This window comes from Caretta caretta, chromosome 7, assembly GCF_965140235.1.
Source record: "Caretta caretta isolate rCarCar2 chromosome 7, rCarCar1.hap1, whole genome shotgun sequence".
Taxonomy (NCBI): domain Eukaryota; kingdom Metazoa; phylum Chordata; order Testudines; family Cheloniidae; genus Caretta; species Caretta caretta.
The window spans coordinates 27,450,314-27,464,909 of NC_134212.1; the positions used below are offsets into that span (position 1 = coordinate 27,450,314).

General features: G+C 38.5%; 1 protein-coding gene across 7 annotated transcripts in view; it reads right to left on the bottom strand.

The window, feature by feature from the left end:
- The window catches only part of CACNA2D3 (calcium voltage-gated channel auxiliary subunit alpha2delta 3), a 729,133-nt gene that overhangs the window by 137,743 nt on the left and 576,794 nt on the right, over window positions 1-14,596 (bottom strand). For all 7 annotated transcript variants that reach the window (XR_007357538.2, XM_048857137.2, XM_075130333.1 and 4 more), the window contains 7 exons: window positions 9,751-9,822; window positions 9,439-9,500; window positions 8,003-8,070; window positions 5,400-5,445; window positions 5,146-5,243; window positions 3,808-3,901; window positions 1,106-1,201 (listed from right to left, as the gene is read on the bottom strand). Coding sequence is in view for 6 of the 7 variants with exons in the window: in XM_048857137.2 (XP_048713094.1) it covers window positions 1,106-1,201; window positions 3,808-3,901; window positions 5,146-5,243; window positions 5,400-5,445; window positions 8,003-8,070; window positions 9,439-9,500; window positions 9,751-9,822 (536 nt within the window). In the remaining variant the exon portion in view is untranslated. The remainder of the gene's footprint in view (window positions 1-1,105; window positions 1,202-3,807; window positions 3,902-5,145; window positions 5,244-5,399; window positions 5,446-8,002; window positions 8,071-9,438; window positions 9,501-9,750; window positions 9,823-14,596) is intronic.

Here is a 14,596-nt window from a genome sequence, read left to right on the forward strand (position 1 = left end):
TTTAAACAGATGGCAAACTGATGCACACAGAGTGTAAGTATCTTGCCTAAAGTCATGCAGCAAGCCAATGCAAAGATGGGCATAGAGCAAACATTTCCTGACAACCCTGCACTAATCTCTAAACAACACTGCCTCACCCCAAACATTCATATTACTCATACTTACTAAGTTTTCCACTTACTCAAAGTATAAAACAATCACACTGACACTAAGTTATTTAGAAAAAAAGTCCAATATATACAGATAAACTGTTTCCCATAATATTCAACATGATCCTATTGTCTATATTATCTAAGCTTAATATAATTGGTGAAGAATTATTTTCCTTTCTACACTATGCAATATTCAGTATTAAGGAATTTTAAAATGAGCATTGTGATTACATTTTAAAAAATATTTTTGTGTGGCTTTTTTTCTCTTCCAAATTTAACTTTATAAAATACTTGAAGAGCATGGTTGAATGGCATAGATTATACTTTAAAGCCATAGCAATCCTCTGTGCAAGTATCTCACGGTAGACTGTGATAAGAGACAGTGCTCAACCTATATACAACCCTTCAAACTGAAGTATCCTTCCGTATGTTACAAATGACATAATGCATATCTACCATTTTGTGAGCCAAAGGCATTACAGAATAAGCAAAATTAAAGTTTTGATTTAGCAATATCAGCACACTAAGTGTTACAGACCTTCAGTTGAGGGAATTCCACAACTGGGATGAATAACTGCTGGAAACACCTAAAGACATTTGTTTTGGAGTGGGCTTAAGAAAAAATTGCATGATTTCCTCCATCTTCTGCAGCTCCAGTATCATCTTAGTTTTGCACTGAATAATCAGGATGTGATTTCTAACTCCAGGAGGGTGGAAAAAAGCAAACATATGGACTGAAAAAAGGCCCCTATTATAGCTGATATGCAGGTGAAAAATATTACACTAGTTTCAAAAGTTACAGAAAAATCTAAAGAAGACTACAAGAACTGTTCTTGTTTATTCTATGTATTCAGCTTTGCCAGTGTGAAACTTTGGGGAAGAAAAAAAGAGCATATTTCCTAAACATTTTCTTGCCTACCCATCTGCTCCTTCAGCACAGTCATGTGACTTACTGATTAGTAAGTTGCTCTGGTCCCACAAACAGGTTGATACGAGATAGACCCGTCCGGGTTCCAAGAAAGGCAACTTCCACTCCCTTGTCAGAATTTCTGAAATAGAGCAGCACACAAGCAAAGATAAACATTTCCAAACAGTAAATAGATAGAGCTAGTGAAAGAGAATTTTTGATCTCATTCCTCTTATTTTTGAATTTATTGAAAGATATGTTCATTTTTGTTAAGATAAAACACACACACAGTTTGAAAAGTTATTTGGCCGCTGCATGAAATCTGTTTCTTCAAGATGGATTTGTGTGGTGGAATTACCTGAAGACTGGGGGAAGAACGGGAGTGGGTAACTAGCAGCATAGCTCCACATGGTCACTCATCCTGATCCTTGGCTGAGATAGAGATTACAAACCCTGCTCACCCACTGCCTCAAATATAGTGCCCAACTATAAAAAAGGGACATAAGGTCAGCCCAGAGAATTACAGACCAGTCAGCTTAACTTCAGTGCCCAGAAAGATAATAATCGAGCAAATAATTAAGCAATTAATTTGCAAACATCTAAAAGATAATAAAGTGATAAGTAATAGTCAGCATGGATTTGACAAGAACAAATCATGTCAAACCAACCTAATAGCTTTCTTTGACAGAGTAATAAGCCTTATGGATAGTGGGGAAGTGGTAGATGTGGTATATCTTGACTTTAGTAAGACTTTCGACACTTTCTCACATGACCTTTTCATAAAAAAACTAGAAATACAACCTAATGGAGCTACTATAAAGTGGGTGCATAACTGGTTGGAAAACTATTCCCAGAGAGTATTTATCAGTGGTTCAAGCTGGAAGGGCATATCCAGTGGATCCCAGTTTTCAAGTACATAAAACGTTGTTACAAGGAGGAGGGAGAAATAATATTCTCCTTAACCTCTGAGGACAGGACAAGAAGCAATGGGCTTACATTGCAGCAAGAGGTTTAGCTTGGACTTCCTAGGTGTCAGAGTGGTTAAGCACTGGAATAAATTGCCTAGGGAGGCTGTGGAATCATCATGATTGGAGATTTTTATGAACAGGTTAATCGAACACCTGCCAGGGATGTTCTAGATAATACTTAGTCCTGCCATGAGCACAGGGGACTGGACTAGATGACCTATCAAGGTCCCTTCCAGTTCTACGATCATCTCTGAGGATTTGTAGGCACTGGGTTCACATTATCACAAAACCAACTAGACCTTTGGCCCTCCTACCGCCAGCATCCAATCCCCTATTCCTCCACAATGAACTGTGTCTGTAGTGGCAGAGCAGATATAAAAGGTGTATAGGAGTCTCCCTGTACACGCCCTCTGAAGTTGCCTTCCACGCACGGAGTGAAATAGCTGTAGTTCCATTGTGTTGGAGGATTCAGAAGACCTTATTCTGCTGTGCGAATTTTACCCTCAAAGCTTAGGGTATATTAACACAAGTGGCCATCATAGAACATCATTTCTTATCTCTCAAGAGTAGACTGGCTAACCCCAGTTGGTTATCAGTTCAGTGCACAATATAAGCACAATTAATTTTATAGGTAGAATAATTAAAACACTTTTTCAGGCTGGATTTTTGTTGTGTATTTTTAAACTAAATTTTAAATCTTTTTTTAACATTTGACTTAAACAGAACAAAACTTATATTTCCATGGTATTTTCTCTTTTCACCAACAGTTTCCTAAAGACGGAGATGGAAAAATCACAATCCTAGTAATTACAAACCAACCTCAACTAATTACCTCACTGTATTATATGTGGCTTTACAATAACAGGCCTTTTCATACAACACAGAAAATTGTACAAACTTAACCAAATCTCATCTGGATAGTCTCCAGAATTCCCTTTCTACAATTATAGCTCACATAGGCTTTGCTAATCGAATTACCTATTTCCCCAATATATATCACATTTCTCTGCATAATACTATAGCTTAAGTATATTGTATGTAGTGTAAAAGCTCAAATAAAGGAATAGCGAATGCACTGTACAGTAGAGCATTTAGTTCCAATCTGGTTTTGAAAATTTTAAAATCTATACGCTTTCATATCCAAGACTTATGTCTAGAAAGTCAGAGTGAATAATGTGCAATGAATAATTTATGTTATTAATTTCACTGTTTTATGTACATAACCTGCTCTCGAACAAATTACAAATTTCAGAGATATATTCATTTTTAGAAAATTTTCATTAATTTCTTAGAGAATAATTCCAAATACTGTGTTGTATTTTCATTTCCTACTTTGTTTGCTAGTTTCATGTGTTATTCTATATTGTTAAAGATCGTGCAACCTCAAAAACTAACCAAGACGGCACAAATTGCAAATTTTAAAAGTGCCTATTTTGTTGCAAATTTGCCTTAAGTGAATATTTAAGCTTAAATGTTTTACATTTGCTTTGCATTCCCTTTAGTGAAGTTCAAGCTCTCAAATGCTTGAAGAAAACGAACTGACAAAGTTGATTCAAAATTTTCTTTGGAAGATGAACAAATAATCACCCACAATTTTTCATCATCTGATCAGCCCAACTACATAGGTATTTATAACGCACTCATCTCCACCGTATCTGGGTAAAAGGTTCTTAAATTGTTAAGGTGTTTTTCAATAATATTTCATAATCATATTTCACTGCATGTGCTAGTGTATACTTTATTATTATACTAAAATGCGCATATGTATTTATTTACTTACTCTGATTTATTTAGAGCTAGACTGGTCCAATAAGCTTCTATTGGTGCACTCACCACTGCATCAAACAGAACTTCTTGTATCAATTCTTTATCACCTATGAAAATATATTAAATAAATAGCAAAAAATAGATTATATGCGTGGTGAAAAAAAGTCAAATCAAAATATTTTATTAGGTGAACCACACATAAATAGTATTAATTATTTATATTCAACCTATATTTCATCTACTTTAAGCAAATGGGCTCTTCACAGAATTACAAGCTAAATATGTAAAGGTGTAAACTACTTTACTTCAACCATCACCAAAATTCTCCTCATGCTTTGTGCTCGTGTGAAACTGGCAGCCTTTACAATGGCACCAGCAGCAATGTTAGATGAGGAAGTGACATGGGCGTTTAGGTAAAACAATGCAATTTCTCATGTTGGTATTTGTGCAGGAGCCCAGATTAATGCACAATGATTTGCAAAACAAGCTATCCGGTATATTAAAATGACCCACCCAAATCAACCGAAAGGGTCTGCTCCCAGAAGTAAAACTCCTGGGATTTCGTTGGTGGACCGCGGGCCTATGGAAAAAGGGGAGACCTGAAATCTTTGCAGATCAAAGTCCCTCAGTTGGTATCCTCTGTCTCCCTTGCCGGGGAGAGGGATTTATGAGTTTTATGGTAGGAGTCCTGTAACCTTTCATTGGACCCACTTAAATGCCTGGAACAAAGGAAACAGGACAGAGAGAGCCCTTCCCCAATATTAAATTAATAAAGTTGCAGCCTGCTACTTAAACCCAGCTCTGTGTCATTTTACTGTGTGTGTTGATCAATGATCATGAGAGTTCCAGGTCTCAGGTTTACATTTCATCTAAAGGACAACCTGCCTCTTCTACTGGACTGGAGTACTGGCGCTCTTCTAACTCTTCGGGAAGAGTGCCACCTCCCTAAAAGTTCACCATCACCACTTCCTGAAGCATGCGGTGTTTTCTCTAGAAGTTTCGTCCAAGTACTCTCTCAGCCCCCTATCCTTAATTGATAAGATCTGAGGAGACCATGACACAAGATAGCATGGCTGCCTAGTGTGAACTGGAAATTCAGTGTTTGGATTTTCAATACTATATATGGTAAAATATCTGGGTATCAGTACATGTAAGTACTAAACCAATAGACTGTCTTATACTCTCAAGTAGATATGGAATTTGCAAGATGATGTCAGTTAATCATACCTGTCTAACCATATTAGCAATTCAACTAATTAGCATTTTATTATGTAAAGTTTAAATACAATCATTGTTTAGATAAGAGAACATTTATGAAATTTATCAGTATAAAAATATTTAACATACTCACATTGAAGCAATGGCTCTTTTCCTGTGAGGTAGAGTTTAATAGCTCCTAGCTGAGTCATTTGATGGTGTTCAGGATGTAAGTCAGTGTTGCAATATGACCTGAGAACATAATGTTGCCAAAATACTGCAATGTAAATATTTATAAGCATGATCTCTCTTTGTCTTTGAATGTGAAGAGTTGGGCACAGTAAGCACAAACAATATTAAACAAAGAAGGGTAAAAAGCACCGATTTCATGCTTTGTTTAAGACTTACCATTCATCTGCCAAAGATACATCAGGGTGTTCTAAATCATGCAAACCTGAAACAGGAATAATAACATGTTATATAGGAAGCAGTCTAGGTAACAGATGGATATTTACATATACTTCATTGCATACCCTCTTCCTTCTTGGAAGAAGTATTATTACCACAGCATAATAAATCACAGTAAACTATGTTCACATACACTTCAGGGTCTGACAAACTGGCAAGAGCCAAGTAAATGAGCGTTAAGGATGAAATGCCAGGAATCAAATCATTTGTTTGTGCACAGATATTTAAGCTCATATGATATGTTTAGCGATCCGAAGAAGATGTGAGCAAAAAGAGCTGCATTAAGGTAAAGTACCAGACAACTTTGAATTCACTTGCTCTCGTTATTTTAATAAAGCCCTTTATGTTACATCATAATCTAGAGTTGCAAGGAAGAACTTTTTTTTTCAGAAATGATAGTATTTTTTTAAACAAAAGGATGCTATGGTCTCATGAATATGAATAGGAATTTACAGAATAATCTGGAAGGAGTCTATTGTATTAACACTTCATGGAGATGCCTGTAAATCAGTACTGTATTATTAGTTATATAGAACCATAAATTTGAATTTTGGAAGTTTTAAAACTCTTAATCTCATATCAGTAAATGTAGGCATGTTGGTCCCATGGGATAAAGCAAAATGGGCTAAATTTTCATAATGTGGACTCTGGGTCTTACCTATGAAGATGTAAGTACATAAGTAACCATGGGCACAAATGTGGGGTTTATGAATGCAATTACACGTGAGCACATATGCTCTGCAGGTCCAACTTAAGGTCCAAGTTTTCAACATTCAGGCAATAATTTATTATTACTATGTATTATGCTGATGGTAGCATCAGTCATTTTAGAAAGAAAGAAAGAATTTGATTAGAGGGAACCAGAAACTGACTTTTTTGTTCCTTTCTTTTTTTACTTAATACACATGTAAACAATATGAACTGTAGGTAGCATGGCAGAAGTGGATCTTTAAGAGGGGCTTAACTGTGCATATGGTAAGGGCCTGGCAATGAGCTCAGGAAGTTCATGACATTAATAAGGTAAAATACAAAAAAGGGGGCATGCAGTTTATGTGAGAAGCTGACAAAGACCGATGAGGGTAGGAACATTAGCTAAGCGAAGGGGGCAGAATTGTGATGCAAAGTGAGAAAAGCTTGAGTAAGTAGGGAGGGAAAGAGTTATACAGAGCTTTGAAAGTGGTGACAAACAGTTTGAATCTGATGTGACAGCAGATGTAGGATTCAAAATTGTGGTCCTTAGTGATTGGGCAGATGGCAATATTGTCCAGAGGGATACAGTCAGAAAAGTGGAAAGGGTTTGGGAGAGTAGAGTTTGGTTGTGGCTATGTTAAAGCTTAAGGTGATGATGAGACATCCAAGAGCAAATGTCAGACACACAGGCCAAGATGTGGGACTGGATGAAGGAAGATAGGTCAGAGGCGTGTTGGGACCAGCTCAGAGCATAAAGACTTACAAGGCTCACACCATGCTACCTTTCTTTCTAGGTATTTATATAGTCCCTCACAAACATTAATGTACTTACTTACTTTCACAACAACTCTGTGAGGTAGGGAACTAAGATCCACAAACATGAACTGACTTGTCTGGGGGTCTCAGAAAAAGTCTGCGGCAGGCCTGGGAATTGAACCCAGATCTTCTCAGTGTTTTTCCTCAGGCCTTAACCACAAGCAGCAAGCATTCCTTTTTTAACCCCCTTTTCACACAGTGCTGATTATTTGGAGCTACCACTACAACTTCTCTCCTCACTCTCTCAGCACAAGGCTCCTCCGTTGTAAATGGCCAGCATACAGTTATAGCCATTATATGTTGGTAGCCACCTACCAGCTCCTGGGGATCCTTCTGCCTACCTAGCTCCCTCCATTATTGCTGTTCCTTCATTTTCCTGATTTCCCTTTCCTAAGACCCTCTCATACTGTATTCCATACAGGTCCACACACTTCCATGCCTGACCTCATCCCCACACAGCTGCCTCTACTCACCCAACCTCTCCTTCTTGGAAAGCTCTTTGATCACCATTTTAATTCTTTCATCCATTTCACTAATGAATTTACCAAAAATTAAAACTCTAGAAAGAAGAAGTGTTTTTTTCTTTTAGTTTTGCTAATAAAAAGCAAAAAAAATCAAAACCAAAAGCGCTCAGCTCTAGACCTAGTTCTAAGTTGATTAACATAGACTTGCTCTAAATTGTGTGGTGATAAGGCTTACTATACTGTAGTCTGTGCATAGCAAAATACTACTTTAAATGTATCCAATATACTGATTAAGAAATTAGCATGACGTTTCTTCTATAAGGATTATTAACAACAAACACGAGCCTTTGAGTGATTCTTCAGCATGGGAGGCTTCCAGAAAAGAAGATTCGTAAGCACATTCTGACTACATGTCATATTAAAATGCTTAAATGTCAGGAATATCATAAATAATCTAATCCCGCTAGGGAATCTGCAGAAAAACCATGTGAGAGATGCACAAGCTTTAGGCCCACTAAAGATCAACAATAAAGCTATTGTGCAGGCATCACGAGAAGGTAGATGGTATCTTACCTTCTTCTATAGTTACGTTCCCTCTGAAGAAATATTTGCCATGTCCTCTAGAGAGAGCCACACCTAAACTGTGCAGAGAAATAAAGCAGACCTTGAAATCTGTGGCACAAATAATAGCAGAGACTGAGAGCTATTTTGCCTTGCTAACAATTCTAGTTAATGTACTATGCATATTTTAAAAAACAAAACCCCACTGATTATATTTATTGTTCAACTAGCTACTTGAATGCCATTTGGGGTTTGATATGCCAGCAACAATTGGTTGTATTTATGTATGCTTAGAGGTGCAGCAAACCATTCACTCTTTGGCAAACTAAAAAACAAGTCACTCTAAGTACACAACTATTCACCCAGCATGCTCATTCTTCATCCAAATCCTGAACTTGCCCACACAAGCTTGTAAAGAGTTGTCTTCTCCATTGCAAATCAGGCTCAGCTATTGAGAAATTTTACAAAGTTTGTAAGCCAATGGAGATGGTGAAAGGAAAGAAATATCACAACATGATAACGGTGTCAGGAAGAAACTCTCAATGTAATTTTTCTGTTGCTCACATTTTTCACCTGTTCATATATTTTTTTCGTTGACGTTATTTAGCTTCACTTAAAGTTTTTCAAAAATTAAGTAATCTGTTGGGGTTTTTTTGTTTGTTTTTTTAAAAAGGAAATCATCACCCTGCACTGGGTTGCTCATGTATGGGAGGCGACCCTAAAAGTCCCTCCCACTTTTTAGTGAACTCATGCAGCTGCAATGCAGGATACCTTCTGACAGTCATATGTGCTAGGAGGGTGGCTAGGTTCACAGGAATATTTCAGTAGAGTTCTGCAATTACCAGCTTCCCTCTTTGAACACAGGCTACCGTAAATATACTTTTATTAATGCATTATTTCTAATTCAATGTTGGGCATTCAGTTAGTGATTTCTTGTCATTTTTGTTAAAACCCAGGCCAAAATAATATGGCTGACTTATTCAGTTTTAGTTGTACAAATACACTGAAGATAGTTCAGGGAAACAAAATATAAAAACCTCAAATTGGAAGTGAAATACTACCTCCATTTATATTGCATTTTTGTTGTGGAAAAAAAAATCAAAATGGGGCTCAATATGTAGTTAGTTAAATGGATTATAGTATTTATAGCTCTCTGAGTACTTGCAAAAACCTCTTGTTCAATGTAAACCTCAACTGAATATTTTTTTAGTGAAACGTAAGCCATGACAAACACAGTGAGTTTGCCTATGTGAGGTTGCACAAACTTTCCATCCACGGAAAAGCTGAAAGGAATGCTGGAAAGCCTCTTTTCTTTGCTATTTTCAGCATTGTCCAGGAATATTTCATTGTGAGCTCCTGCTGATGCTCTTTTAATAAGCTCACAAGCTTTGTACAAATGCAAGTACAATGAGTCTGATGAAATGTCCATTTATTATGGTCAGCTCTACCTGAAAGGAGTACCCCTGATGTCTGTATAATAGTAGTCATTTGTCATCACCAATACCCGTTTCTAGATTCAGAACAAGAAAGTCAGAGAAAAGAAAATAAGGTTAGTTTGCTATGAGAAATTTGTAAAAGAGTAAATGGTTAGTTTGTGATAAGGTTAATAATGACATAAAAGGTACATGCGTGGCTCAGGATTATTAAAGGCAAGAGAAAAATAATCTTAGTGAAACATATCTATTCCAAATAATCTTCAACGATCATTTCAACATCTGTTTGCTTTACATTTAGCAGGAAGAGCATTTTATACATTGTACCCCTTTGTCCACTGTCTTCTTCACCTCCATAGAAAATTTCCCTGTTTTCCGATTCACCATTGCATTTCGAAGCTGAAATGAGAAAAACATTTTTGTCACTTCCTTCATGTGTATATTTAGTAATTTTCACATCCCAAAGTTCTCAAATATTTCCATTTGGTCACAGCAGTTCTTTGTTTTCATATGGTTAGGACACAATTTTTCAGCAATTACTGCTGCACTTCCAATAAGTGTGTCTGTTAGAGGTGTTATGATAAGGCAGTCCGGTAGGAGGGAAATAATCTGTGATTCAGCTATGCCAACAAGCCATACAATGGCAAAGTAATAAAGAATAACTACAGCTATTTCATTTTTCTTTCAACTTCCATTGGGCTACACCTTAAATCAACCCAGAAACTGAAACTGGTACAGAATTGGACAGTCCACTAGGTAAGCAATGTCTCACCAGGAACACACAACAGCAGCGATCTGTGATCTGCACTGGCTGCCTCACAGATTCTGTATGGAGTTTAAAGTATTGATTTTTACTTGTAAAGTCCTAAGCTGCCAAAGAATACCTTCCTGAAGTACCATACTGTCACAAGTCTACTGTTTTAAGGTGCTTGGGCTGGAGCCCCCACAGTGTAAAAGAGGAACAAATGGCAGGGCATTCTTTTTGAGGAACCCTTAGCTTTGTAACTTACTACCCCTGTCTGTTTATTTGAAATAGGCCATTAAGTTCAATATTTTAGAGCTATCTATCCAGGTTTTTGGGAAGGGAGAAATATGATGAGAGCTGCTATTTGGGAGTAATGTGAGTATTGTTTGGATGTCTTTTCTGTATTTGCATGCAATGTTGTTCTAGCTGCGTCAATCCCAGGATATTAGAGACAAGTTGAGTGAGGTAATATAATTTATTGGGCCAATATCTGTCGGTGAGAGAGACACGCTTTCAAGCTACATAGAGCTCTTCTTCAGGTCTGGGAAAGATACTCAATACTCAACAGTGTTACAGCTAAATACAAGGTTGAACAGATAATTTAGCATAAATAGTCGGCACATATTCTAAGGAATGGTTCAAGGTGAAGTGGTATTTGGTTATTTACCGGTTTAGGGTCAGAAGCTCCTGACACTTTCTTATCCTGTTGTATTTTTAATTAATGGCACAGGCACAGAGAACTTAGGAAAGATATCTTTATGATATATTTTAAATTAAAATATTGTTCTGTTTGTGGATATTTGTCTAGTAAACAATAACAATATTTGTTGTAAATACTTTATAAACATAATTCTCATTACAGATTCCCACTAATTACCTATTCATTCATGCTCACTCTGCAGATGAGCTACCATATTTTCAGATATAGTATTATATTTTATCTGGCAAAATATGTTCTGTAGAGGACAATGAAATAAATAAATAAATGCAGAAGAGTGTTATGAAATGAGCAATTTCAATCTCCCTTAAATCATTGCTATTTACAATATTGGAAACAATGTTGCACCTAGTGTTATAGCAACATCCATCCCTTTCCTTCTCCAATACCACATGCCACATATGACAGATTGGTCAATGAGGGCAGATTTCAATGACAATTTGCAAATGTGACCCTATCAAGGTGCTATGCAGGCTTTTCTGGTTAGTTAGAATGAGCGGGGCCTGCCAAAGCTTGTTAGTGAAATATCTGTTTATATTTTCATGAAAAGAAATTGAGCATGGCTGAGCTATCAAAAACTCCAATGTTTGTGCTCTTTAAATGTAATTCTAGCTGTCTAGATTTGAGTTAACTATCTTACTTTCCTGTTAGTGAGTGTAAAAGAATAATTTTTAGCTGGAGGCATGCATAAAATAAAGCACATATTTTCCTGTAGATTTTTTTAACAATACATAATAGGCAATTCTGGAAATATTTTCCCATTTTAACTTTTGTGGTTTTGGACTTGGAGAGCTGGTCTTAATTAACAATCTACTTTCTAACATTTAAAGAACTGTTCCATTTATCTTTAACATGTTTTTCATTTCCTCCCCTTTTTGGTGCCTCCAGTTATCTAGGACCCATTCCTCCCACAAACCTCAGGCAAGCCATAGATTTACTAATAGGGCCTCAAAAACTCTAGTCGCATTTATGATCAAGTCTGCTTATGGCATTATCTTTACTTATTTGCTTTCTGCAAGCACATTTCTTGGATTTATAATCTGGTTTCTCAGCTCTTCTGCAGTCAGCTCTGCTCTGAGTACATAAAGCAAGTACTGCCTCAGATGGCTATAGACACTCAAAACATCATTCAGACTTTTTTCAAAAAAATACACACACACACACACACACTTTGTCCAACTACAAATTATAGTAAAAGAATTTTAAGAAGTAACTTCGTGAAAAACAAGTACTCCAAGGATTTCTATTCCTAATAGTGTGTCAGTAAGATCAAGTTAGTGGCTTCTATAACTTGGGGAAAGAATTAATGAAAAAAAATACCTCCACTGAATCTGCTTGTTGCTACCGAAATTCTAAATTCAGCTTTGCTACCTTCTCCTCACTAGGCCACAGGTTAGGTCCTAATTTATGTCTACTGTATACATTTTTGTATTACAAAATATGCCCTCTATTATGTGTCTTCATGTCCTACTGAGAGATGAAGGAAGGTCCAGTGGTTAGAGTTCTAGCCTAGGATTTGGAGACCAAGGTTCAAATACATGCTCTGCCACTCACTTCCTGTGTGAAACTGTGCAAGTCATTTAGCTTCTCCATGTCTCAGTTTCCCATCTAAAAACCCTATGTCACAAAGGCTTGGGGAAGATAAATACATTAAATATTGTGAAACTCAGAGATCTACTGGAAAAAAAAAAGCTATATAAGAGCTAGGTATTATTATTTCTGTCAGCCAACACACTCTCAACGCTAAAGTATGAGATCATTTAACGTGCTTGGAAAACTGTGAAATCATTAAGTCAATGTAGTAACTAGTGAAAAATTCTCATACACAACTTCAACAGAAGTGTTTTGTGGGGGTAAAATATGTCAGTAATATGTTTCATGATTACAAGCAGCTGTATGAATAAGCTAATTCTTTACTTCTTCTTGAACTTGAGCAAACAATGCCTATTTGGTCCGGCACAGGGAGAAACAAGAGCATCAAACCCAGGCCTTCTGAGCAGCATGCTGCCTTCAAGTCAGCAAACTGTATCACAAAGCTCTAATTCCCCAATGAAATGTCCAGCAGCCTCACTGACCCTTCCTATTACCAAGGAGGGGCTACATTTTCTTCCAGGGAATGGTGACATAAATAATCTCTGAAAAAAACAAAACTAAACACCACCACATTTCAAAACTTTCTGGATAGTCCTTAGACCTTAGAAGGGTTAAATGAAGAGTGGGATTAGTCTAGGGTCGCCAGGTGTCTGGTTTTCGACTGGAACGCCCAGTCGAAAAGGGACCTTTGCTGCTCTGGTTGGCACTGCCAACCGGGCTGTTAGAAGTCCAGTCGGCAGCGCAGTAGAAGCCCAAGGCTAAGGCAGGCTCCCTGCCTGCCATGGCTCCATGAGGCTCCCGGAAGCAGCTGCCAGGTCCCTGCAGCCCCTAGATGCATGGGCAGCCAAGAAGGCCTGTGCGCTGACCCCGCCCCGAGGGCTGACTCCGCAGCTCCCATTGGCCAGAAACCACAACCACTGGAAGCTGCGGGGCTGGAGCCTGTGGGCGCAAGGGCAGCATCAGAGCCTCCCTGGCTGCCCATGCCCCTACGTAAGCGCCGCTGGGACCCCACACTCCCCCACATACCCACCCCCTGCACCAGCCTGGAGTCCCCTCCTGCACCCAAACTCCTTCCTGGTACCCTCACCCCCCAGCACCCCAGCCCCCTGCCCCAGCCCAGAGTCCCCTCGTCCACCCCAAACCCCTCATTTCTGGCCCCACCCCAGAGCCTGTTCCCTCAGCCAGAGCCCCCCCCAACCCCAACTCCATGCCCCAGCCCAGAGCCCCCTCCTTTCCCCTAAACACCTCATCTCTAGCCCCAGCCCAGGGCCTGCACCCACAGCTGGAGTCATCATCCCACCCCCGCACCCCAACCCCCTGTCCCAACCCGGAGCCCTCTCCTGCACCCTGAACCCCTCATTTCTGGCCCCACCCCAGGACCCACACCCTCAGCCGGAGCCCTCATCCCCCTGCTGCACCCCAACCCCCATGAAAGTGAATGATGGTGCGGGAGAGCAAGCGACAGAGAGGGAGGATGGAGCGAGTGGGGGCAGGGCCTCGGAGAAGGGGCAGGGCAAGGGCAGGGTGTTCATTTTTGTGCGGTTAGAAAGTTGGCAACACTAGACTGGTCATTACTTTGATGAGGAAAGTCCACTCCAAACCTTAAAATTCTATTTATCTCTAGTCATGTTGCTAAGAATGGTTCTATCTGTAGCCTTCATCATGCATTTCCTTATTTTGAACTGCTCCTCCTCCATCCCTTTTCTTGATCTTTCTGTCTCTCTGTGTATCTGTAGCTCTTATATATGTGGCATGTATAGTTATATTAAACATGCGTACACACACACACTCCTCTCCCATTACACAATAAAATTGTAGCAGTGCTGGGCTTGGTTTCAAAAATCTCTATAAAAGTATTCTTTTCACTTTGTGTTTTCTCATATTTAGACATCTGCAAGAATATTTCCAGTTGCAGGTGGCGCTGCCAAAGCATTAGGCCAGGATTTGGAGTTTTACTACCTTTTTCCACAACATTTAACATATTGTCTTTTCAGAAAATATTTGGTGACTAATGATCTACTAGTAGATTTGTAGGCCATTCTTGTACAAAAAAAGGTATCTATTGATGAGATTACTTTTGAAGGAGGATTTGTTTACTTAAGTATGTGATGATGAAT